Raw genomic sequence first — 24,698 nt, 5'->3', positions numbered from 1 at the left:
GAGGAAAGAGACAATTGATACAGTGAGGCTGTGCCCATTTTCTGCCTTCAGGCCCCGAGCTTTCCGTCCGTTCCCACTTCATCAGCCCCCTCCCCCACCTGGGAGATTTCCATCAAATCCCAGATGCCACAGCATTTTCACATAAATACTTCACTGTCACACTCAACAGAATGAATACTATTTCCTAATATCTTATATCTAAACTATGTTCAATTTCTCCTGTTTGTCTTAAAAAATGCCTTTTTACAGTTTGTTCAAAGCCAGATGTAGACGTTGGGATTGGGGGCCGTGTCTGAAACCTGTAACCTGGGGCAGCCTGCCCCCTGCACCCCGTGAGGGAGCAGGGCCGTCTCCTGGGGGTCTCGTCAGTCCACTTGACTGAGCATAAGCTCCCGGATCCTTCAGACACGCCCCTCTCCGCTCGTTTGCTGTAACTGGTAGCTAGAGCTGGCCATGACACTTCGCAGGGAGCCATACGTGTGTCACACGTTAGCCGTGACGGTGCATCTGCCTAGTTGTCCCGAAGCAAATAGCGCTGAGGAGAAAAAGAACGTTTCTTCCACTTTCATTTTCTCTGATAAACGCACATGAACCGTGTTGGAGAAGCCGCGGGAATTCACAGTACTTACCTTGTTCAAGTTTAATTTCTATTAACGGGCAGACATAGCTTTATTATAGAACTTTGGTATTTTTAAATAACTTGCTGGGAGAGGAAAAGAAACATTGAATGGGTTGGGCTTGAGGCTCTTAGCAGAACCCACCAAGGCAATGCCACTTGGTGGCCTGAGTTTATGGAGCGGACGTCAGTCGTTGTCCAAGGGGTGCCTGTGTCAGCGGGGCCCAGGGCACTGCCGGATGTGGCCTGTGAGAAAGGGAGGCAGGTGAAGCCCGGAGGACTGTCAGCCAAGCTGGCGGAAAGCGGAGAGGCTGCTGGGGACAGGTCCTGCTCTGTGTGGGGTTGCAGCCCCTCGGGGGTGTTCAGGCCAGGCGTAGGCCAGGTGAGGGGGGCGGGGTGGCGAGTGTTTGCTGACCTGATGGGCCTGTTCCACCTCTGAGCCCTGACTCTTCAGTGTACGGAGCTCTTTCATAATTTAATTGAATAAGAGGGTCAAATTTCCAGTAAAATTGGCCCACAGGTCACTTAGGTTAGGTGCAGGGCAACGCTGGTTTCACGTCGACATTGTGGGGAGGCCTGCTGGCCCCCGAATCCATAGATACCCCACTGATTCCACACTGACTCACACACCACGTGAGGGGTTGTGCCCTCTAGGAGCTGGGGTGGGGTGAGCCTCTGCAGTGCCGCCCCCACCGTGTGCCGGAGGCCCGAGGCTGCCCTTCCGTGTTTGTGCAGGCAGCAGAAGAGCCATCTTACCCTCGAGTAGAGAACTCTGTAACTTCTGTCCGTCTCAGGAAGGCTAACCTTCTTGCTGAAAACGTTTTGCTGCGTTGACCTGACTGACAATACACGGCAGCACCGCCGTCCCCACCGCAGGAATGCGCCTGTCCTCCCTGAGCTGCTCTTGTTCACCATCAGCCCTGGCGTTCATGCCGTTGGCATCCCCAGCATTGTCGCGAGGCCCCTTCACCTCACGGAGCCCCACGTGTCCCCAGACCTGCCTTGGCTGCAGATTGGACGGGACAGAAGGGGCATGCACACCCCCGCCCCCGGCTCAGGACCCTCGTTCAGAACACGCTGTGTCACATCTGCTCCATCGCTGCCGCCCGTTGGCAGAACGCCCAGCCCCGCGTCCAGGAGCCGGTGCCATCGCACCCTCCAGAACTTCCCGCTCGGCACAGACACGTGGGATGATAAGGGCCAGAGCAGGAGAGTGGCATCCAAACGCAGACGCTGGAGCGCAGACATTTCCTAGGGAGGAACTTGTTTCCTTTGCTTTTGTTCTAGCAAGTTCCCGACTAGATTTGAGTTCACAAGAGAGAGAGGAGGAGAAAGGGAGGAAGGTGCAGGAACGCCGTCTTTCTTGCTGCTAAAAAACGTGCCCCCCACTCGCCAGGCCTGGGGGTGCCCTGGAGATGCAGAATTCATTCTCACCCAGACCTTCACGCTGGCCCGTTGCTGCCCTGCCTCAGAGGTCCTGCTCCAGACAGTCTGGGAAATGGCAGCTGTGAGCCCGGGGTCAGGCCTGGGAGCCGCAGAGCTGGTGACTCCAGGGCCTGCAGCCACCATGCCGGGGCGTCTGCAGCCTGCCTGCACCTGGGTTCCTGCCTTCTCCTTCGGACCCAGACCCAGGCTGCCCCATCTTGGTGCCCGCGCTGCCCTCCAGGAGTGGGTCCCCCACAGTAACTCCTGAGAGGGCGGCGGGAAGGAGCATAATGCTGCAGGTGTGGGCTGTCCGTGTGACTTTCTCCTGCAGAACACTGTGTGGCGAAGGGGACCGCCCACGTCCACCGGGGAGCCACCTGACAGACACGCCTCAGCCAGGGATCATGGTCAATGGCAGTGGTGCTGTGTCACGTCCATAGTATGTTCCCTGGACCTCATGTCATGAGAAGGGCATGTCACCTCCGTGGCCTTCCTCCTGAAGACACCTAACCCCAAGCTACTCATGAGAAAAACAAACAAACCCCAAGTGAGGGACATTCCAGAAAACCCTGACCAGTTCTCCTCCAAGTGGCAAGGCCATCAAACACAGGGAAAGTCTGGGGAACTGTCAGAGCCCAGAGGAGCCCAAGATGTGTCACCTCCATGTCATGTGGGATCCTGGGACAGAAAAAGGACATTGGGGAAACTGAGGAAACCTGAATCCAACATGGACTCAAACGTACCATGTAATGTCAGATGCAGACGCAGAATATGTGAGAAGTCGAGCTTTCTGTGAATTACAGCTGTGCTGAAGTAAGGACTTTGTGTATGAAAGACAGAAGGAAGACTGAATCGTCACTGTGGCCAGCTCTTCTGTTACCGCGTGTCTGACCACTGGCTCCGCGAGGACCGTGAGGCGTGTGCACTGCTGTTCTCTACAGCAGGTGACAGGCCACTCTGTCACCCCGTCTCACTCACTACATCAGACGGTGCCCACCGAGCACACTTGAGAATATTAACGTGTGCAGCTTCCCTGTCGTGACAAAAGGTGAAGTGTGTTCCGTGTTGAAATGTGGGGCAAGGTCTGGACTCACAGGTAGGAGTGACTTGGGGCCCCATGGGACGCCCTCACGTCTGTTTGAGCTGTTATCCTTTGCTCCAAAACTCACTGCAGCTGATGCCCCAAGGTGGCTTATCCCAGGAATGTAAAGTTGGTTTCACATGAGAAAAGGAATTTCACCACGTTACCAGATGGAAGGAGGAATTATTTACTCACAGGAACTGATACAGAAAAACTTAATAAAACCGAGCACACATATGTGATTTAAAAATAGTCCCGGTGAACCAGGAATAGAAGGGACCTTCCTTAGCTACCAGAATCAGACAAGGGAAAGAAGTAAAAGGCTCGATGTCTGGAAAGGAAGAAACACACTCATGACTCGTAGGTGACGGACCGGGCACGTATGACATGCAGTAACTTACGATAGGTGGTGATTAGAATGAACGGCCTACAAAACCAGTATCTGAAAATGAACTGTGTTTCCATATACTGGCAGACTCAAATCTAAATCTAAAATACCAATTACAAATTTTACTTAAAACATCAAATGCCTAGCACCTCTGCAAGTTCTTTACGCTCAGAATTCTACAGTGTTTCTGAGAGAAATGAAATGAAGTGATAGTCCATGTACGCGGGTCGGAAGATGTCACCTCGTTAAGGTTCTCTTCCCCCAGATTATAGAGACGATGCACTTCCAGTAAGAGTTTGGTTTTCCTTTTTTTGGTGGAGCTTGTCAAGCTGAGTCTAATAACATTTATGTGATGGGGTAAAGGACCAACGTGTCCCCAGGAAATCCTGAAGAAGACAGTGGGGACTCTTGCCTTGCTGGCTGTTAAGAATCATGGTCCAGTTATGGCAGCGTGATTATCGCACAACTATAAATAAATGGGCCAACAGGACAAAGGTTTGGCTTGTAACAGAACTAGTGGTGCTGATCAGGAGTGAAGTCACACTTCTTAATACTGGATGGGACATTTGGCTCTTCTCGTGAAAAGAAGAGAAAAACAAGCCCTACCTCATGCCACACACAAAAATCAATCCCAGGGAGATGAGAGACACACAAAGGAAGGACAGCAAGACTTTTAGGTGACAATGTGGTGAAAACCTCATTTGCAACCTCCAGGTGGGAAAGTTTCTTAAACCTGACATAAAAAGACATAAGCTTTAAAAGAAAGATTGGTACATGTGACCTTAAAGAAAGAGAAGTCATAGTCTTGGAAATGATAGCTGCAGTTGTAATTAACAGAGGATTCAAAGTCAGAATTTTGTAAAGAATTCCCCTGAAGCAGTGAGAAAAAGACAACCCAGTTTAAAGAAAAAAGGACAGAAGACTTGAATTCACAAGCCAATAAACACGCGAATAGCTGGTTGCTGTCACTGTCTCCTGCAGTTACTCGGAGGCACCCTTTCCTGCCCACCAGGGTGGGTGTGGCCGCGTGCGGGCGGGGGCGGTGTTTCCCACAGTTGCTGTCCCCTGCACAGGCCACTTGTGTGTGTGTCTCATGTACCGCCTTTACTGGCCCATGAGACACAGTGTTGTTGGCTGTTCAGTGCAGACGCTCTGGAATTAGGTGCTAATTACGTACATCGAGGAGGGCGGGGCCTTTTGAGTCCGTGTCTCAAGTTCTTGCTTTTCTGTTTTGTCCTATGGATCCCGTGGCCGTTGTCACAGAAATTGCTTTGGTGCCCACGTTATGCACGTCCCCGCCCGTTGGCTGTGCCTGGTCTGGCCCGAGCGCCCTGGGAGGGGTCGGTGGCTCAGCTGGCCCTGGGTCCGCAGCGGTCGGGTCTTCACTGTGCAGCTGGGGGCTGGGCCTTTCTCAGCCTGTGTCTCTGGTGGCTGCCGGCCTTTTCCAGCAGGTTCCATAGAAGACTCGGAGCTAGTTTCTGTTTTCTAGTTTGGAAACTTGGACCTGAAAAGTGAAGGAGGGCATTTGAATTATAACTGGGATGTAGTTTGATTTTTTTTTCTATTCTCTCTCTCTCTCTCTCTCTCTCTCTCTCTGGTGTTATCTTGTTTCCCTGCTTTCTTCTCTCTCTTTCTTAATCCCAAGTAGAACAAATCCCTAGGGCTGGGGAAGCCGGCGGCATTTGTGACTGAAGCCGTAGGGTGAGTGTACAACACTTGGTGAGTGACCTTTTACCCCAGGCCCAGTTCAGGCTTGTGACTGGTCTAGTTGAGACAGAGTTGGGTTCTGGGGGTGCCAAGTGCACGACCACAGGACATTGCTTAGCCCTGCCGGGCCCTTTCTACAAGTGTGAAGGAGGGGAGCCAGCCAGGTGAGGTGAAAGCTGGGCTCCCAAGGCTGTGACCCCAGTTAGATCCGTCACTGCATGTCCCACAAGGTGGAATTCCAAAAGCCAGCCGTGCCCGCGGGGACGCTGCATTACAGCAAACTGTTCATTTTAGGCTAGTTCTTAGGTCTTGAAACAGACTCTGCTGACCGTTTCTTTGCGAGCGTGATTCGGTCCGCTGCAGTGGCACATGTGACCGTGTCCCTGTGTACCTGTGCTCAGTCACACTGAAGGGAGTCAGGACACGCGTGCTCCCAACTTCCCGTCTTCTGCATGTGTGCAGTCGAGGCGCGGCTGGGGATGGCAAGGAGCACTGTCCCACCCGCAGGGTTTCAGAGGCAGGTGCGCAGATGGAGGCAGGTTAGGGAAGAAGCCTGCCGGCAGCGGGCGTCTCGCGGCCCCGGGGACGGTGCTGCTTCACCTCCTTGCTGTTGGATGTGTAGGTTCCCCACTGTTCCTTCCCGTCTGAGAACTGTCAGCCGAGGAGATGAAGGTGGAAGCGCGCTGCTCGCTTCAGCTCCCTCTGCAGCGGGACGTCTGCAACAACAGAGCGTGAAGAGAGCAGTGGGCTGGGGACACACCGTCCTCGTGGGCCTGTCCCGTGTCCCCCGTGGCTGTGTTCCCCCGTCATTTCTTCCTGAAGGAGGGTGTCCTTCACGTCACAGCCCCCTGGGCTCTCACCTGTCCCCTCAGCGCTCGTAGCTCCCCCTCCTTCAAGTGCGGCTTCTGTCGCTCTGGCCCCAGGGCTCCGTCCAGAGCCTCGCGCCCGGCGCTCCGCGGAGGGCGCTCTCTTCCTGTGTCTGTGTGAATCCTCCAGAGGCTGGAGGAGGCCCTACATGCCTCTGCTCCCGGGGGCCCCAGCCTGCGTCTTTGCCCTGTGATGTCGGGGTCTCCACCGCATGCCTAGGGTCGCAGTCTGGGCACCTGGCCAGGGAGCGGGACCCGGGAGAAGGGCGGGGAGGCGCGGCCCCGTCTGAACGCCCTTCTCTGTGCACCTCTCCCCGTGCCCAGGCTGGCGCTGCTCAGAGACGCCTCCTCTGTCAGGGTGAGGCCTGCCCGTTGCCGGTCTCTCAGCTGCCTCTGTGAGAACACCTGTTTTTTGGCCTTTGTCACCCTCCTTCGTGATGGGGCTGCAGCGTCCGCTTAAGGCGTCCTGGAGAGTGTCTGTGGAGGCGCTTCTGGCGGGATTTCCAGCTGTCTCAGGCCCAAGCTGCCTGCCCACCATCTGCTGCCAGTGTCGGGTGACAGGCCACTCTGTGGGGCCCGTGTGTTTAGAGATCCCGCTGGTGTTTGCAGGTGGCTTCGCACGGGGGCTCCTTTCTGGAGAGGCGGGCGCTTCATAGTAACCTTATGCCAGGACACTTTCCCTCCGCTGCTTCTAAGTGTGACCGTATCAGGGTCGGGGTGTGACTACAGGTTGTCCCATGTCAGCTGGGCCTGGCCTTGCACACCGACCACAAGGAGTCCCCTCACGGAACCAGGGGGACGCATTCGGCTTCAGGTTCCCATGTGGAATCCATCACGCTCTTATCAAATGGCCCAGTTTTCTGATGAGCCGACCAGTTCACACATACGATTCATTTCTCCCTGATGACGCAGTAAGATGTACCCCAGGCCATGGCCCAGAGAAGTCCTGGAGGAGCCAAGACCCAGCTAGGCCACCCAGAGATTGAAAGCACATGGGCGGTGTCTTTCATTACACGCTGGAGTGATGGCGTGCAGATTTCCTGCGCTTCCAGCTCAGCGTGTTTACAGGGCCGTGCTGTTATGTATCCTTAAATCTCACGGTGTTAGAGTAGTTAGACCTTCAGGCTCGGGGCAGAGTCAGTCCCAGCGGAGAACAGGTCTGTCTATGAGCTGGGGTGCTGGGCCCTGCTGCCCACGACCGCCTGGAAGCTGCAGTTTCCTCATTCGTAAGATTAGGACGTGGGGCTGGCTCCCGAATTTCTTAAGTGTTTCTGGTTCTAGAGGCTTCTCTCAGATGGGAGCTCAGGGTGGGCCCTGACGAGATGCGTGTCGGGGAGGACAGTTCGGGGCCGCCCGCTGGCTGGGGGGAGGCAGACGGAGACTGGGCTTCCTCAGCTGGCTGCAGAGCCCCGGCACCCCGGCTGCCGGACCCCTGTAGCTCCTGCAGCGTTTCCGAGACGCCTTAAGCTGCTTCAAAAAGTGTTCACAGTGGGATTTGATGTCAAAATATCAACCTATATGCGTCCCTGAATTTTTCAGTGTTGAAAATGAGTCACTGCGTTGGTAAATGAAGTGGGTTTCACTTAACTCTCAGGAGGAGGGTTTGACATGCACTTCCTGTGCTGTCTCGGTCTCAGGGGCAGTGACGTGCCTGTGGCGTTGGGTTTCCAGCCGGTGTTCAGGCCGTCTCAGGGTGGCCGCGTTCCTGGAGCACAGCCCGCGGTGCCAGCAGTTGGGACAGTTGTGGGCTGGTGTCCACTGCTGGGGCACAACACCGGTCTCTCCAGTCCTCCCGACTCAGGGAGTGCGGCTGGCGACACCTCCAAAGTGCCTCCTCCTTGTAACTTCTGACACGTTCCAGTTGCCCGAGCTGGGGAGGGTGCTGCTGTGGGAGAGGAGATGCAGGCCCCAGCGGGCACAGCCAGGGCAGCGCCGTCCCTTGTGTGGGCACGATGGCGGGCACCCCGGGAGCCTCCTGGGTGGCCTCACATCTCAAGAGCAGGCGTTCAGATCTCCCTGGGGCCACTGCTTTGTCCTTGGATGTCGATCATCTCCAAAATCACGCAGGGGTTGCACACCAGAATCTGAGGGCTGCGTGAGGTGTTACCCCTTTGGATAAAAAGCGTGGCTTCGTTCCAGCTTCTGTGGACTTGGTGCTTGCGTCGCGGTGGGGACGCCGGTCTGAGGCTCAGGCTGGGCTGCTCCGTGACACCAGTGCCCTTAAATTGGTAACAAGATGCCTTCACGCCAGCATGTCCAGTGCCGTTCTACACCACGTGTCGGAGCTAATTTTAACGGAAAGTGTGATTCCTGGCAGTTTTGCCCAAGTTTTCTTTTGTTCCTATCTTAGGGAATGTGGGAAATGTCAGGCAGTCCCCCTGCAGCCCACTGCAGACTTGGGTGGTGGCCGGGTTCCAGCTCCATCTTCGCCTGACACTGAATACGTGGAAATAGTTCCAAGTACAGTCCGAGGGGCTTTAAAAGCAGCAATTCTGTACGTTGTAAGTACCTGGCCAGGTGTTTCTCTGAAGCATGTTTGTGTGTCTTCCTGCATTTCTTGCCAGGTGTGCCAGCACACCCACAGCTGTTTGCAACCGCCTCTGGAGCTGCGTCCCCAACACCCAGGCCACTTGTCAGGGGGGGCTGTATTCCCAGCACCCAGGATGTTTGTCAGGGGCCTGTATCCCTGTCATGTGGGGACTCTGGTCCCGCTCCCCACATAAGAACGCAAGACATGGTGAGGCCAAAAAGGAACACCCACGGAGCCATGGATGGGGGGTTCGTACCACTATATTCTCAATGGTAGCTAGGTTGGAGACACAGGAAGCAAACATGCGCCAGCACCCCAACAAGGGGTCTTCCTGCATCCCAGTCTCGCTGGCGGCCGGGCGAGACACAGGAAGTAGGATCCACACGATCCGCAATCCGCCGTCCGCTTCTCTGCCTGCCAACCAACCAACCAACCAACTAGCCCAGCCATGGCAGTTATATTAGTGGCTAATGGCTAAGGAGTAACAGCTGATGGCCAACTAATAACCGAGCCAGCACCTTTCCACGTGAGGCCGAGAGCCTGGAAACTGCTCTCTGGGGCTCTGTCCCCACAATCCCTGACACCCAGGGCACTTGTTGGGGGCCTGTATCCCTGACACCCAGGGCACTTGTTGGGGGCCTGTATCCCCGACACCCAGAGTGCTTGTCGGTACCTGAGAGGAGGGGGCTTAGCTCTTTTGCTTTTGTGATCTTAGCGTTGCTGTGGGATCGCAGAAAAGCTGACTCCTGAGGAACGTAAGTAGGTGCAATGTGGCTGCTAAACAGAAGTGAGCCGAGACAGCCTGGCGGGCGGTTGGTGGCCACCACGTGGCATTTGGGGACTGTTTGGGTTAGTCTACAAAGGAACTTTTATTTTCTAGTTCAGCAAATAAAAATGACCTGGAATGAAAACCATCTCCTTTTAAAGTACAAGGACACCTGCGTTTATATAGTTAGTGAGGTGTTGCTCCGAGCAGATTCTGAACATAAAGTATTTTCATTGAAATGCGAGCAGTTTCTGAAGCCCAATGCTTTCTCTGTCCACAGATGGCCTTTCTGGCCGAGACCAGCCCGTGGAGCTGCTGAACCCCACCCGCGTGAACCACATGCCCAGCACGGGTAAGCCACACCCATCCCGGGGCGCCCCCTCACCCACGGCTGGGTGGAGGCCCCACTTTATTAGGGAGCGTGGAGAGAAGGGGTTGGGTTGTCAGCTCCGTGCTGGCGGCCCCTTTTCTGGGGTAGAGCAAGCCGCCCGTCCTGGGAATGCAATGGGCGCTGGCTTGATGCTGTTCAGGTGGCAGAGAAACGCACACCTTTCTGTCCGGGCCAGGGGCTTGTCCAGTGTGAGCGGGAGCTGGGGCCCGGCTGCCAGGCAGCCCCAGGCCCACGGCGGGTGGCACTGTCCATGGCCTGGCCCTCTCACGGGTGACCTGCCTGCATGTGATGACCTCCTAATCACCTTTTGGTTCTTTAATGAACAGAAAAGCACTAACTGTGATTAGAAGTCTTTCATTCCATGCACACCACTTCTAAATAGTGCGCTTTAAAGAGCGCGTTCCAAGTCCTCAGGGCCGTGGAAACAGTTTTCTTTCCTTTTCTGTACAACTCCTCTCCCTGTGCAGCGTCCTCCAGGATTCGCACTCAGTACGGGGAATGGTTCTTCACAGGCCACTTGTCCTGACTGAGAAGAAAACGAGCTTCCCAAAGGCCTGGGGTGTGAGTGAACTGTTGTCACTTCCCCATGTGCATTGTTAAGCCGGCCTTTGAGGGTGGCTCTGCTGGAGCCCTGCCTTCGCCATGTCCCGAAGGCCTCTGTCTCTGTGTTTGCTCCGTGGCCCCTCCTGGACCCAGGTTTCCTGGGGCCTGCTCTGCCCCTGCCCCCCCTTCTCCGTCAGACCCACCTACTACCTGACATTCCCAGGCCCCTAGGAAGGCAAAGCTTGAGGCCAGGCTGGAGTGTCAGAGAGGTTTCTTTCTTAGCACAGTGATTCTCCGAGGTCTCCTGGCATTTCCAGGCAGTTGGGGCTGCTGTTTCTGTGCTGCACCTACAAGGGCCTGCAGGGCGCTGGTCTCCTTCCTGTTCTCACACCTCTACCTCACCTTCCCACCTAGCAAGCAGTTTACTTAGTCCCCCAGGGTTCGGGGTGGGGTGGGGGGCTGGTGTGGCCTGGCTGGCAGGGCTGGGGTGGGTCCGGGCCTGGGGCGGGGGCGGGGGCGGGGTGGGGCCCTTTGAAGTTGCTGCTGGAGGTGCTGACTTTGACAGGGCAGGTTTTCACTCTCTTGTGGTCCCTTTTTGTCAGTGTAACTGGGCATTCTGAGACAACTTCCTGGCCTGCACCCCTGGTGTGGGACTCAGGAAGGGACTTTGCGGCTAGCTCAATAGACCATGTGTGAAGCAGAAGAGGGGGGGCTTCACCCGACTTTCCTGGCTTGGGAAGCACTTCCGGCTGCTGAGACCCACCACAGGACTCCCAGCCTTGTGTAGAGACAGATGGACATAGGGGACCTGGATTCCTGGTGACCCACTGACTGTGTGACCTTAGGCAAGTTACCCAAGAGCTCAGCTTTGTCTTCTCAGTTCTTAGGGGTCGTCACCGCTGCTGTGCAGGGTCCTCACTAAGCTCAACCGTGTGTCTGATGGTTAGTTCCTGGCTCAGTGTCATCCCTTGAGGCCCCACTGACGGATGCTAACGACAACGCCCGATGGAGCTGTGACAGTGCCCGTTCAGGGTCCCAGGACAGTCTCCCTCACACCCTTTCTCCCCCTTTGGGGGGAGCTACCACTTGAGAGATGGGGTGTGGGGGACGGTGCCCCACAAAACCAAAGGGAACTGTTAACTTGCTGGAACCAGGTTCCTGTTGGGCCGGCGCAGGCTCGGCTGCGCTCCTGCTGGGTTTCACTGTTGCTCATTCGCATCCCTGGGGCTCTGTGTTTGCCCATCATTCTCAGCCAGTGCCCGCGAGCTGCCGCCACCCTTGGGTGGGCAGCCCTGACCGCGAAGCCAGCAGCACTCTGAGGGGCCTTGGAGGCTTTCGCAGTGAAGGGAGGTATTTAAAACCCCATGTCGGCTTATTCCAACCTGTAAAATACATTCTACGAAGAAATATTCATCTCATGTTATACAATAAATTGAAAATTAATACAAGAATTTCTTTAAAGCCACATTTTTATGAGATGGGGGTTGAAACATTCTTAGATGTGTTTTCATGTCGATCCCAGTTTGCGCTTGTACTTTCTCTAACAACTGGGTTTAACTTAAGTGCCGCCTGCACTTGGCGGCATGAAAACAAGCTGATGCATATGTTTCACGTGCAGGAATTTCTCCCCCACTCACCGTGGCACGTGTCCCCTGAGCACACAGCGTGGACTCGGCAGGACAGCGCCCGGTCGCCTCCCCACCGCTGGCCTTTCAGTGCGTGGCTCGTCCTGGTTGCGAATTGTGGAACAGTCAGCATAGTTTTCTTCTGCTGGTGGTTCTCTTTCAGTACAGTTCTCACAAAGTCTTCCTTCAAAAGAAAAGCACCATTTCTACCTTTTATTTCTGTGCCGTCTTGAATTGAGGCGTGAGATAATTCATACAAGAAAAATGTCTCCCGTTAGAGCCTCTGAATCATAGAAGGAAAAAGCCAAAATTCTCTTTCTTTTCAATGAATTCTGATTCCCCTCCGTCTCCTTTAACTTCTTAAATATGAGCCTCCTCCTCCTGCCTCTTTCTCCTTGTTTAAGAATGTTTAATTTTAGCACTGTTGTGTCATGAAACAGAGAGCACATTTGCCTCACGAAGCGCTGAGATACAATGGTCTCCGTGCCATTGCTTCACGGCAGCTTCCGGGTTGGAGACGTGGGACGGCGCAGTGTGGACCAGGCTCGGCCCTTCCTCCCTTCCCGGGTCATCCTCTTCCTCCGCAGGCGGGGACTCGGGGCACAGACCCGGGGCTGGGCAAGTGTCCCGTGGAAGCCACGTCCCCGGCTCAGAGCTAGGTAGGGAGCGATGCTGGGGTTTGCGGACTGAGAAGGTGAGATGCTCCCCTAAGAGGGCAGACATGTCGCGGGGTCACGCACCCACCTCTGCCAAGCGCTAGGTTACAGGGGCCTTGAAAAAAGTGCGTCATTCATGTCTGAATCATTGTAATTTTTTTGAAGGAACAGACTGTTTTCCCTGATCTTAAAAGTAACTGATGTTTATTACAGAAGAGGAGACATTGTACCGAATGTGTTGGGTGTTGGTTTCTCTCATTGCTGGGCAGTGTCGACCTGATGAGCGCAGGGGTGCGAGGGCCGTTGCGGCTGGAGCGCAGTGGGGACGCAGGACGAGAGTGAGGTGGTGCCACAGGCTTTCCGTGGGTCACGTGCTAACTCTGCACAGCTGCTACTGCAGCTCCCCCCCTCCGTACAGAAGGAGAGGGGTCTGAGGCACAGTTGCTTTTCTAGGGCCACCCAGCATATAAATCATGGCGTGAGGACCCGTTTCCACTCTCCAGGTGTGTCACTGGGGGCAAAGACAGCCTCCGAATGTCGTGACCCTCTGCGCCCAGAAGGAGGTGGCGGCTGGTTTTAGGGGCGGATGGTACCCAGGAGGTTCCTCTCATGTGAGCTGCTGGCTCCGTTGTGCTCGGTACAGGGCCCCTTGTTAACGTGCCTTCCTGTGAGCGTTAGGGTAGTTTCTTTCTTTTCAAGGCTATATTACAAGGGTACAGTTTTTAAAAGAAAATTCTGGAATCTTAAACTACAGACACTCTGGAGAACTTATCCAAACCAGTAAAAAGCTGAGGTTTGACGCGAGCCATGGATCCCCAAATCTTAAAGGGAGGCTGAGCACCGTTCCGTTAAAGCAGCTACTGAATTCCTTGATATCCCTCTTGAATTTTTGAGCAGAAGTGTGGGAGGGAAGTCTGCTGGTGCTGGAAGCTTCTGTACCTCCCAGGCCTGTTTTGTTGTTGTCGTTGTTTGGTTTGGTTTGTTGAGAGGACATGTGAAACGAACACAAATAGGAGATACATGTGACCTCAGGGAAAGCTTTGAAACCTTCCTTCATTGGATCCGGAAGCTATTAATTACCTTAGGAAGTAGGTTCCCGCTAACGAAACCTCAGGTGTGACTCTTACTTGACACTGTTGTGTGTTTTCAGTGTAAAGCTGGGCTGCCGGATGCAGCACACTAAAGGACTAATGGCTGCCTTTGGTGACTCGTAAGGGTGACACCTGTTAAATGCCAGGCAGGAGTGGCAGAAGAATAGAGCGGTCTTTGACTTTCTTCTTCTGGTGCAGGCTTTACTCTGATCTGTGGTCTCCTTCTGTACTTCTCAGTAAGGAGCTCCGCTCCGGCGCACAGTAGGGCGCGTGCAAGCACATAGTGGGCTCTCAGCACCCACCCGCAACTGAGTGTGTGCATAGCGTAGCAGGTTGCCTGCAGTGCTTTTCCTGTTTTCTTGTCTGTTTGAAATTTTGGAGGAAAAATGAAATGCAGACCTTAAAGACATCAATGAAATCTGGCCATTTGAACACTGCAAAAAATTCCCCCAGTTTGATTTGCTTAGTTTTAACAAATGTTGAGCATTTTCCCAGTTCCCTCCATCAAGTTCAGCTGAGGCCCTCTGCAAATAGCCATGACTTAAAGGCCAGATTTACAAGTCTGTAGCCCACATACTGCAACACCCGAGAGTAACGGCAGCTTTATCTGTGGAGGCTGTGCATGGGCGGGTTCATTTACGAGCTGTTCGGAAATGCCTGGGAGTCACTTTGGGGGAACAGGGGAGCTGAGGGCCAGGACTAGCTCCAGACCAGAGAGCGCGTCTGCCCTCTGGCTCTCAGTCACTGCCGTGCTCACCAGGGGCGATGCTCAGCGGCCCTCAGACCCCAGCCTCCCCTCAGCAGGTAGGTGGCCCGTCCTCTGAGCCTCGGCTGCCTCTCGTTGTCACTTGCTGCGTCACGTGCTGCTGTCCTGGCTGGGGCATCAGGTGACCCGGAAGTGCAGCAGACATCTGCGTCACCCTCCACCCTCCTATGTTTCTGGCCATCGGCTTGGCTGACTGCCGCCCCCCGGTCTGCCCGTGCCCAGCCTCTGGGCTCTGCTGCTTCCTCCAGCGTGGCTGCCTCCCCCTCCACTGGCCCAGAAAGCCTTTGCGATGACATCCCCAGGACCCACTGTCCTCATCTGAGGGGAGGTGACCCCAGCACAGTGGTGAAGTGAATGACACGTGCCCTCTGGTGACAGTGTGACCTGCGGCCTGGCTTGTGGTCCTGTGGACACCAGTTTGGAAGTTTCCCCTCCACGCACTGCAGTGCTGTCCTCCCAGGGGAACAGGTTCCATCTCCCGGGCTGGGGGTCAAGACCCCGTCCCCTGCCACTGCGTGTGACCCTATTTGGTGCACCTGTCACTCACCCGTGTTATCTCACTGAGAACTTGGTTCTCTCTGGATTTGTTCCCATTTGTGTTGGTGATTTTTAAAAAATCCACATAGTATTTTAGTGGGATCCTGGGGGAGCCGGATGCAGGACTGTGTTCAGTCTGCGCGTTTTGACCAGAATTGCCTCGCCGGTGCTGTGGGCGCCCCATGTTGGCTGAGCCCAAGCCCGGCCCCACCGCCTGGCCATGGCCCACCCTGCCCAGCGTGGTTGCCTCATCTCCCGCCACTGCTCATGCAGTATCCCCAGCGTGAGGAGGAAGCTGCAGGCGCCTCCGCTGGGTGGGAAGCATACTGTTGGGTTCCTGTGTGTGGCACAAGCTGCTCTACCCCAGGGAGCTTGTGTCGTCACTGTGGCCCTGGACCCACGGCTACGAAGAGCCCCGTGTGGCCGGCGACAGGCACAGGCGGGGGAAGCACACAATTCCTGGTAGCAGTGCAGTGGGCGGGGACGTCGGTGGCCCTGCTCTGGCTCCCCGAAGCTGGCTGCATGGCCACACCAGCCGGCTGTGGTGAGATGGCAGCTGGCTGTCTCCCCATCTTACAGGAAGAAGGTGGCAGCTGTGGCAGCGACCCTGAGGTCCGTGTTGGTGTGGAAAGTAGAGAACTGTCCTTTCATGTACCTGGGATATTTGGAAGTTCTCCATGATTATTGGGCGGAAGAAAGGGTTTTTTTCAACTCAGAATTTTGTTGTGTTTGTTCATTACAAGTGTCACTTGCGGCCACGTGTGTCCAGGGATGTATTGATACATATAGTGACACCAGTTGGGGGAAAAGTGCCTTTTGTGTTTTTATCTCTCTCTCTCCTCCGTGTTCTATTCTTTAGGGTACAGGGTAGAATGCAGTGTATCCAAAGAGTGCACCCCGGAAACAGGAACCCTGGAAACGGGAACCCCGTCTGCGGTAGCTAAAGTGCACCCCGCCAGAATCAGGGTGGTGGCGTGTTAGCTCTTGTCCCTCTTCCCTTGTGTCCAATGAAGACGGTCTTAGTTCTTTGTGGTCACACCTGAATGTAAACGTTTGTCGTGCCAGTAACGCCGTCAAGGACAGACTGCCGTTTTTCAGGGAGAAGTCCCGTTTCAGGAGCCTCACAGCAGTGGGCCCTGACTCAACCCAGGCTCTCCGTGGCGCCCTTGGCAAGGAGGGGAAGGGCTGGCGTGCCATTCAGTCCGACTGACACCCACTGAGCACCAGGCTGTGGCTAGCCTCGGGGAGGGACCCCTGCAGGGCCTGCCAGCCACGCTGCCCTTTGCCCCCGGAGTCTTGATGAGGAACAGCGGGGACGTGCAGACCCGGGGCTGTGGGAGCAGAGAGCGCCCTGCCCAGCTTGTCCAGCTTTGTCTGTTTTACTGTCTTTCACAGAACCGACTTCTGCCTCTGGTCTTCCTCTGTTGTACATTTATTTTCAATTTCGTTAATTGCTGTTTTCTATTCTGCTTTTTTGAGGGGGTCGGTTATTCAGGTATCCTTGTTCTGAATTCATGGGCTGAACATTTAGCTCATTAATTGTAGGGCGTTCTTCCTTTGACATAGCAGTTAAGGTTATATAGTCCTGTATGAATGGAGCTGCTCCTGGTAAGTTCTAACTTGTAGGAGATGGTTTGTAGCTGCTTTAAAATTTGTCTGATGGTTATTTTTTTAAAAGAAAGGAACTAATTAGAAGTGTTTTTCATCTGAAGGTATGAAGTTTTCAAGCCATCTTTCTGTCCTTGATTTCTCGGCGCCTGTGTTAGGTTAGAAATCACCACGTCTTTGCGTTTTGTTGAGACGTACACTGTGGTCCTGTTTCATGATTTCACTGTGAGCCGGAGCTCTGGTCTCCAGCAGTCGGGGCCGGATTCGCAACACGCCCAGTGGTTCAGACTCGTGGCAGGAAATCACACAGAGCTTCAGCTTACGTTAGGCGGTGGTCAATGCGTGGAGCTAAGGCCGTGGGGACTGATGCAGTTCTTGGGGTGGGTTTCTGCGTTTAAGTGGGGTGGCGGAGGCAGGCTTCACTGCCGAGACGTCGGGCTGGCTCACTCAGCCATTCCCTCACGGTGACGGGGCCTTCTAGGTGCCAGTCACTCCCTTGGCACTGGGGGTGCATGGATTTATGAATGAAACTTCCCCATTTCTGGAGCTCGTGTTTTACCGGGGGCAGAGGACACTGAATACGCAGTGAGTGCCGCGTGCAGCGAGGGAGAGCGCGGGGGCGGGAGTGGGGAGTCGGAGTTTGGCATCAGGGCTGGGCAGGCCGGGTGGAGGTCACGAGCTAGTGGAGAAGGGACAGCAGGTCCGGAGGACGGGCGGGGCCCAGAGCAGCCAGTGCAGAGGCCTGAGGTGACACAGGTGTACTGGCCGTGTGGCTGGAAATGCTGCACTGGGCTCCTGCAGGTCACAGAGGGACGTGAGGCCACCGTGAGCAATGAGGCTTCGCCTTTGGGCGAGTTGGGAGCCAGGTGCTGGCGCTTCTGGGTACAGTGACCCCCGACCTTGTGCGGCACAGAATCTGGTACTGGCCCGTGGGCTCCGGCAGGGTAGACACACGGGGTGTGGTGAAAATCACTGCGATTCGAGACATGTTGGATGCGTTTACTGAGGATGTGGGGGGGCTGGGATGGAGCCCCTCCGGGGAACGACAGCAGGATGTGGGCGCAGAGCAGCTGGGTGCCCGGTTGCCATGGATTGTGGTGGGGAGCACGGGTGAGGTGACCGTGGGCCGAGATGAGGGCTGGGGTTGGACAGGTGACTGTTGGAAAGTCACGCCCATTAGAGGTATTGGGTCAGCAGCTCTGAACGTGAGCCCCAACTTGGGAGGGGGCTGAGGCTGGGGCTTCAAGTTGAGGGTCAGTGGCACAAAGATGGGCTGGAAATCAAATCTGCCGAGGGACTGGGTCTCCAGGCAACACCTGTAACGTAGACATTGTTTATAATTCTTTTCTACGCATGGTGTTTGCCTAGAGTTACCAGTGCATTTTTGACCAAATCATACTACGTTGTGGAGCGTCTCTGTTTCTCTGGAGTGTTATGCGGGGTCTCAGCTCCCGCTCCCCACATAAGAACGCAGGACATGGTGACGCCAAACAGGAACACCCACGGAGCCATAGATAGGGGAGTCACACCACTATAGTCTCGCTGGCGGCTGGGTTGGAGACACAGGAGGCAGGAGCCGCAGTCTGCTGTCTGCTTCTCCACCAACCAACCCACCAACAACCCCCTACCTATGGCTCCGTGGGTGTTCCTTTTTGGTCTCACCATGTCCTACGTTCTTATGTGGGGAGCGGGACCAGAGATCCCGCATGACAGGAGTTATCTCTCCTTTGCAATGAGAGTGAGTGTGCCCAGCTGCAGAAGCAGGGCCCCCACACCTTCAGTCGGGTAGCCCAGCATCGCAGCCCTGCATCACTGAGAATTCCAGTAGTGATGGCCATCCCAATACAGTGGGCCAGCCATCGTTCCTCCTGTGGCCTCGCCATCATTCCTCCAGCACGTTGTTCCCTGGCCTTGCGTTCTCCTGGTGAGGCTGCAAGAGGCGAAGGAACCTCACCCCGGTTACATATACATTAAGGTGCTGAATTTTCGCAAGTGTCTGGGTGTTCTCCCACCCCCCACAAGCACACACTCAAGTCCCACATTTCCAAGTGCCTGGTGGGTTTCCCCCACCCGACCCCCCATGACCCACAAATCCTGGAAAGAAGCTGGGTTTCTTTGCATTCCTCCTCTGGACGTGTGTGGCCCAGCTAGGGTGCGCCTGTCCCCAGAAAGCCCAGGTGGAATGCTCGCTGCTGCCCAGGGGCACAGCCCCCACCCCACCCCACCCTGTGCTGGAAGAGGCCAGTCACCCTGACAAATGCAGCCCTGCTCAGGCTGGCCTCCTGGCTGCCCTCTCTTCTTCCCTCTCCAAGTGGAAGAAACACCTATTTTTAAATATTATTTCAACTGTTATTATTAAGTAATATTGGTTCCTACTGCAACCCAGCTGTTAGGTAAAATACATAACCAAACGTTTGGAGGTTGCTAAGAAGGAAATTCTGAAATGTGCTCTTTGTATTATGTAAACTTGACCTTATGTAACTGACATGGCAAGGACAATTGCAGAGGAGATTTGTGGCTTTCTCAGACCACTGGAACTATTTTTGATTTTCAGATAATCTATTTTTATCCACTGAGTTTAGGGCAATCAAAATGGCTTTCAGACGGTAACGTACAGGTGTAAGCACAGCCAGAGCCCAGGTGTGGGCAGGTAATGGGGGCCAGGCTGCAGGGGAAGGAGCAGGGGTTCCGGGGGTGTGACCAGATTTGATCCAGGTGTCAGCACTCGTGGCTGAGTGGCTTGGGCAGGCGGCCAGCACCTCCCAGTCGGGGTTTCCCATCTGTGGGACCCAGTCACCACTGGGACCGTTTCGTGGGTCTGTGAGGGCGGAAGGAGGGAGAGAAGCGCAGGTCTTCACAAGAGCTCAGTGGTAGCACATCACGTTTTTGTTGTTGTTGTTGTTATTTCTGTGTTATGGCCTTTGTGTTGTAATTGCATAAAATCTGAGTGTTTGTCCTGTAATACCTTGTTTATAGAATCACGATAGCAGCGTCTCGGGTGGATTGCTCTGCCTGCCACTTGTTCCTGGAGGTCAGGTTCGTGTTTAGAAGCCACATTTATATGTGAGATCTTAAAGCCATTCCGCCGTTTGTCGTGGGGTACGGCCCAGTTCTATTTATAGTTTCTGGGAACTACATCTGTGCACTTCTTCAAAGCCAAGTTCCCCACTGCATGCCAGGTTTTTATTACAGCTCTTGCTCAATTTAAGCTTGAAAATATTTCCAAAAGACAGTTTTTCTTCTTGGAGGATACAGAACAAATTAGAAACAGGAAAAGGATTTTCTAAAGATCTTTAAGGATAGTTCTGAAGTGGGGGGTGGGGGTGGGGGCGGGGTGGGATCTAACACTTGCTTCCTCGCTCAGTTGCACAGACAGGAGCGCAGGTGGAGCCCTGGCAGGTACAGCCGGCACACGGGCCCCACGGCAGTGGCATCAGGGCCGTCCTGAGAGCCAGGCTCTGAGAGCCGAGGGAGACGATGCCTGGCCTCCTGACCTGCGGAGCTGTGGCAGGGCGGCGTCCTCCCCTGCCCGTGCAGGCGGCCCTCGGAGCCCCCCAAGGTGGCTCGTGGAGACACACACTGTGTGTCAGTAACTCTTCTCTGTAGGGTCAGATTTGGAGCACACTTTTTGAGTAAAGCTCTCTGCGTTGTGTCTACAGCTCAATGCTCTGATTTCAAAAGCCATCTATGTGATCTGTTAAGAAAAGTTTTGTTCTTAAAAGTCCATGATAACTGCAGTAATTTCAGCTTCCCATTCGATAGGACTTGTTGAAACACTGTGCCCCAGGAGAGGCAGACCAAGTGGGGTGGGTGGTATAAAGACAGCTCTCCACCAGCACGCAGCTTTGGCTGAAATACGCGGTTACGGAGTTTCTCATACCTTGGAAGCGTCCTGCAGTGTCGCCATGCGGACATAGCTGCTGTTCAGTTGGGAGATGCTGTGTGCCCCACAATGTCACATGGAAACAGCTGGGGGGACAGCCGGCTGAAGGGTCCTGGGACCTCGCTGTACTGTATTTGCACCCCACTGAATCTATAGTTATTTTTTAATTCATAATATTAACCAGAAAAGTCTGTTTTAAAAACTGCATCACTCACTTTTCCATCTTCTATCAGGTGAAAGTTGGGGTGTTTTATTCCAGGGGATTAAAACACATGGATGTTACCAGATGAGAGGAGTGAAAGCTGGATGTGTGGTTGTCATGCGGGGTCTCTGCTCCCGCTCCCCGCACAGGAACACAGGACATGGTGAGGCCAAAAAGGAACACCCACGGAGCCATGGGTGGGGGAGTCACACCACTATAGTCTTGCTGGCGGCTGGGCTGGAGACACAGGAAGCAGGAGCCACACTATCCGCAGTCCAGGCCTGCCAGCGTAGCCACGGCAGTTATATCAGTGGCCAATGGCTAACTGGTTACAGCTGACGGCCAGCTAGGACCCACACATTCACAGCAGGTGGCGTTTGTTCAGCTGTGAAGGTGGCCTGGGCCACCGCCCAGCACTGGCGTGCTTAGTGACACTGGGCAGCAGTGCTGGGGCGGCTGCGTGCTGCTTGCACAGACGGACTCGCCGCCTGAGTGCTGGCTGCCTCGCCGGTGCTGAGCCGCCTCCTAGCGCCTCTCCGGGGTGTGTGTGCACGGACCGTCACAAGCCCGGCCCTCCAGGAGCGTGGTCTAGTGGGGGAGGCGACACAAAGCAGATAATTAGGAGAGCCACGAGGCGAGTAGGACAGGTCCCGCCACTGAGCACCTGCTAGCCCCCATTGGACAGAGGGGGCAAGGAGCAGAGAAGCAGACAAATCTGCCTGAGGTCACAGAGACAGGAAGTGTCAACAGTACCTGCACAGCAGTTTTCTGTGGACACCGCAGGTTACAAGTTCCTACAAACTTGGTTGCTTATGACAGCAGACACTACTTTAGTCCTTGAGGCCAGAAGTCCGGCTTGGGAGCTGAGATCAGGGCTTCGGCAGGTCTCTGTTCCCTCTGGAGGCTCCAGGGGAAAGTCTGTTTCCGGCCGTCTCCCGCTGCTAGGGCCACGCTCGCCTTGGCTCCTGGCCCGCCATCTTCAAAGCCCGCAATCGCGTCAGTCTGCCATCTGCTTCTGACTCTGACCCTCCGGCCTTCCTCTCGTGAGGACCCCTGTGATCCCACGGGGCCCACCCGGGTCATCCAGGATAATCTCCCCACCTCAAGATCCTAAACTCGGTAGATGTGTTGTCTCTGTGCGTGATCCTGTTTTGGGGAAGGTTTGTGTCCTTGTTTTACAGCCCTTAGAGTGGAGTTTGCGGGGGGAGCGCAGTGAGTACCATCAGCTGTGTTCTTGCCAACGTCAAGTGTGAACACCCTCCCTCCCCCATTCTTGCTCAGCCTGAAGGCGGTGGGGGGCACAGACCGTCCATGCTGGGACTTGTAGTTTGCGTTAAAGATTCATTGGACCCCTAATACTACTCCAGAAATGCAAAGCGTCCCAGGTCACAACACTTCTACCCATCTCTTCCTGAAAACACCTGTTACTGGGCTTCAGCATTAAAATCTTCACGGCGCAGACACTGCTCCCCATCTTTTCCGAGCACTGTGGGAGCTGTGCTAAGTCTGTCAGAGCGCTGTCCGCTCGGACCGGAGGCTTCATCACGTGGCCCTGACCTCAGTGAGATGATTGTTTATAAAATATTAGGCCTGGGGGGGGGCGCTGTTCCTCTGCCTTTGGTTTGTTTTGGGGTGTTGTTTGCTTGTCATTAAAGAAGAGGCGCGAGCAGCTGCACACGTCCCCGTGATATTCTTAGACGCCCGATTCTGGGGAATGTGTCAAATGGCTTAAGAATGTCTGGCAGCTCAATGAGCCGAAGTGAGAGGCGTCCCAGACCCGGATTCAAAGCTGCTTTTGCAGCTCTTTCCCTGCTGAATAGTTGGGGTTGGGGACCATAGCCCTCCCCTCAGATAAAGCCCCAAGAATTGGGGTCTCCCCTGGTTGGCTGGTGATGCCTTATTCAAGTTAAACCAAGTAACAGGAAGATGGTGTTTTCAAACGCAGGTATCATCCCAGTGTCTTTTATCTCAAGGTAAAACTCAGCTACTGACCTTCTTCCTCCTCACTTAACACTCAGTCAGGTGGTTGTGGGGGCACCTGGACCACCTGGGGACCCGCAGTCTTAGAAGTGGGGCATTTGGGCACTGGAGAAGCAGCAGGGGCTGGCCGGGAAAGGGACAGCATCCAGCTTTCTAGAGTTGTGGATTGTGAGGCCACCATGCTGTGTTTGCATGATTAAAAATTAAGATGGAAGGAACACGGTGTTTCCTTCTGTGGGAAATCGTCATTTAAAATTCATTTTGAACAGATCAACTTAAACTGGAACTTAAATGACAGTGAGTTTTGGTGGTTTTAGGTGATTAAAGTTGGTGGCTCCATGGTGCAGCAGTATCTGCCTTCTAGGTAGGGGGCATTTAAGATCCCTGCATCTTACCTTTCAGGAAATGGACAAAAGGGTCTGCAAGCCGGTGTCTGTCCCCTTTTGGCGACATGTCTAAATGTAAGTGGCCTTAAGCGTTTGTACGTGGGCTGTAAGGCTCAATGATCGGTCCCTGCGCCAGCTGGTCACGGATGCCGCCTTTCCCTGTTTCTCCTTGCAGGGTGCCACGGGCAGGGCTGGTCTCCCCTGGGGAGGGTCGGGCACCCCCCCAGCCCCTTCCAGGGCTGCACCCCTGGGTGACCCCGTGTCAGAGTTTTTCTTGTTGGCTGTGTTGTGGGCACTGTTCTAAGAATCGGGGAGGTAGAATGTTTCCTTTGTTATCAGAGGACCCTGAAAGCAACCCCAGATGAGTCCTATTTGGTGAGCAGTGGAATGAGACCTTGCCCTGGGTGGATTTGGGGCCTGGTCTCCCTGGGGCTCCGAGCCTTTTTGCTGATAGGCCTAGCAGAGCTGGTCAACCCCTCACCGTTAGCACAAACCCTGTTCTCAACTTTGTGTTTGTCTTTGACTTGTTTTCATTCAAAAGCGAGTTTTGCCATCTACATCTGGTTCCTCAAACAGCTTGCAGTTTAGTGCTGTTTTCTGAGCTTGTAAATGCGGTGTTTACTGATGAGCTTCTGCAGTGTTTCCCCAGCATTGTTCCTGAGAGTCACTCAATGTTTCTGTGTAGCTGGAACTCATTTATTTTCACTGCTGCACATAATTACACGCTCCTAACACCCCACAGCTTATCTGTCCTTGTGTCCATGGCTGTTCGGGCAGTTCCCAGTCAGCCCTGCTCTAAAGATGATTCTTGCACCGTTTTGTACACATGTGCAGGAACGTCTCAGGTGTGGGTGCACCTGGGGGGAAAGGGGAACTGCTGGGTCCTAGAACCACGTGCCAGCTTTACGAGAGAAAGCCACTGCTTTCCCAGTCCATTCTCGTTTCCACTGCCGAGGCTTCCGGCACCGACTGCGCAGAGCCTCCCACGCGTGGTGATGTCGGAGCACAGTGGCTGTAGACTCAGACGTCTTGTGGTCTGACTGGCTTTCCTGGTGGTCGTGTGGGCCCCCAGGTTAGCCTTTTTCTGCCTCTGAGAGGGCTCTGGAAGGCCGATTCCCACCTTGCCGTTCTGGTACTGGTTTACAGCAGTTACTTACACGTTACAGATACAAGGGCTCTGTCAGGCCTACGGAGCGTTGATCATCTCCTCCGCGATCAGGCTTCCACTTTGCAGTAGTCTCTGCTGAGCAGAAATCTGTAACGTAAATGTAGTCAAGCTGATCATTTTGTCTCGTGTGGTAAGCACGTTTTGCATCTTGAGTTTTTATTTCCCAGGTGATGAGCATGTTTTCCAATAGTCTCCTCTGAAGGTTTTTTAATGTTGTCGGTCACATTTGTCTTAATCCCTGTGGAATTAACTTTGGCCTGTGCTGTGAATAGGGGTGAATTCCATCTTCCCATGAACGCAAACTTTAAATACTCTGCTCTGTGTCCGCAGAGGACGTGTAACCTTCTTCAGAGCCCCGCGGCTGCCTTTGGGTTCGTTCTTCCACACGGACAAACGATACGCTTCTTTTTTGACCACAGGCGGACCCTCGGATGTGAAGGGCCGACTTAAGTGATACGCGGATTTTCCACTGCGTGTATTTTT

The 24,698-nt window shown here is 54.4% G+C and overlaps 1 protein-coding gene across 6 annotated transcripts in view; it reads left to right on the top strand.

The window, feature by feature from the left end:
* HDAC4 (histone deacetylase 4) overlaps nucleotides 1-24,698 on the top strand; it is a 288,740-nt gene that overhangs the window by 137,376 nt on the left and 126,666 nt on the right. For 4 of the 6 annotated variants that reach the window (XM_074316010.1, XM_074316014.1, XM_074316007.1 and 1 more), the window contains one exon: nucleotides 9,660-9,731. The exons of 1 other annotated variant lie outside the window; for it this stretch is intronic. In XM_074316010.1, the coding sequence (XP_074172111.1) occupies nucleotides 9,660-9,731 (72 nt within the window). Of the gene's footprint in view, nucleotides 1-9,656; nucleotides 9,732-24,698 lie in introns of all 6 variants that reach the window. One more of the 6 variants, XM_019711705.2, reaches the window with a different exon arrangement.

This window comes from Rhinolophus sinicus, linkage group LG01 (assembly GCF_036562045.2).
Source record: "Rhinolophus sinicus isolate RSC01 linkage group LG01, ASM3656204v1, whole genome shotgun sequence".
Lineage (NCBI taxonomy): Eukaryota > Metazoa > Chordata > Mammalia > Chiroptera > Rhinolophidae > Rhinolophus > Rhinolophus sinicus.
The sequence above is the reverse complement of the archived record's forward strand: the minus strand, read 5'-3'. Positions and strand labels throughout refer to the sequence as shown.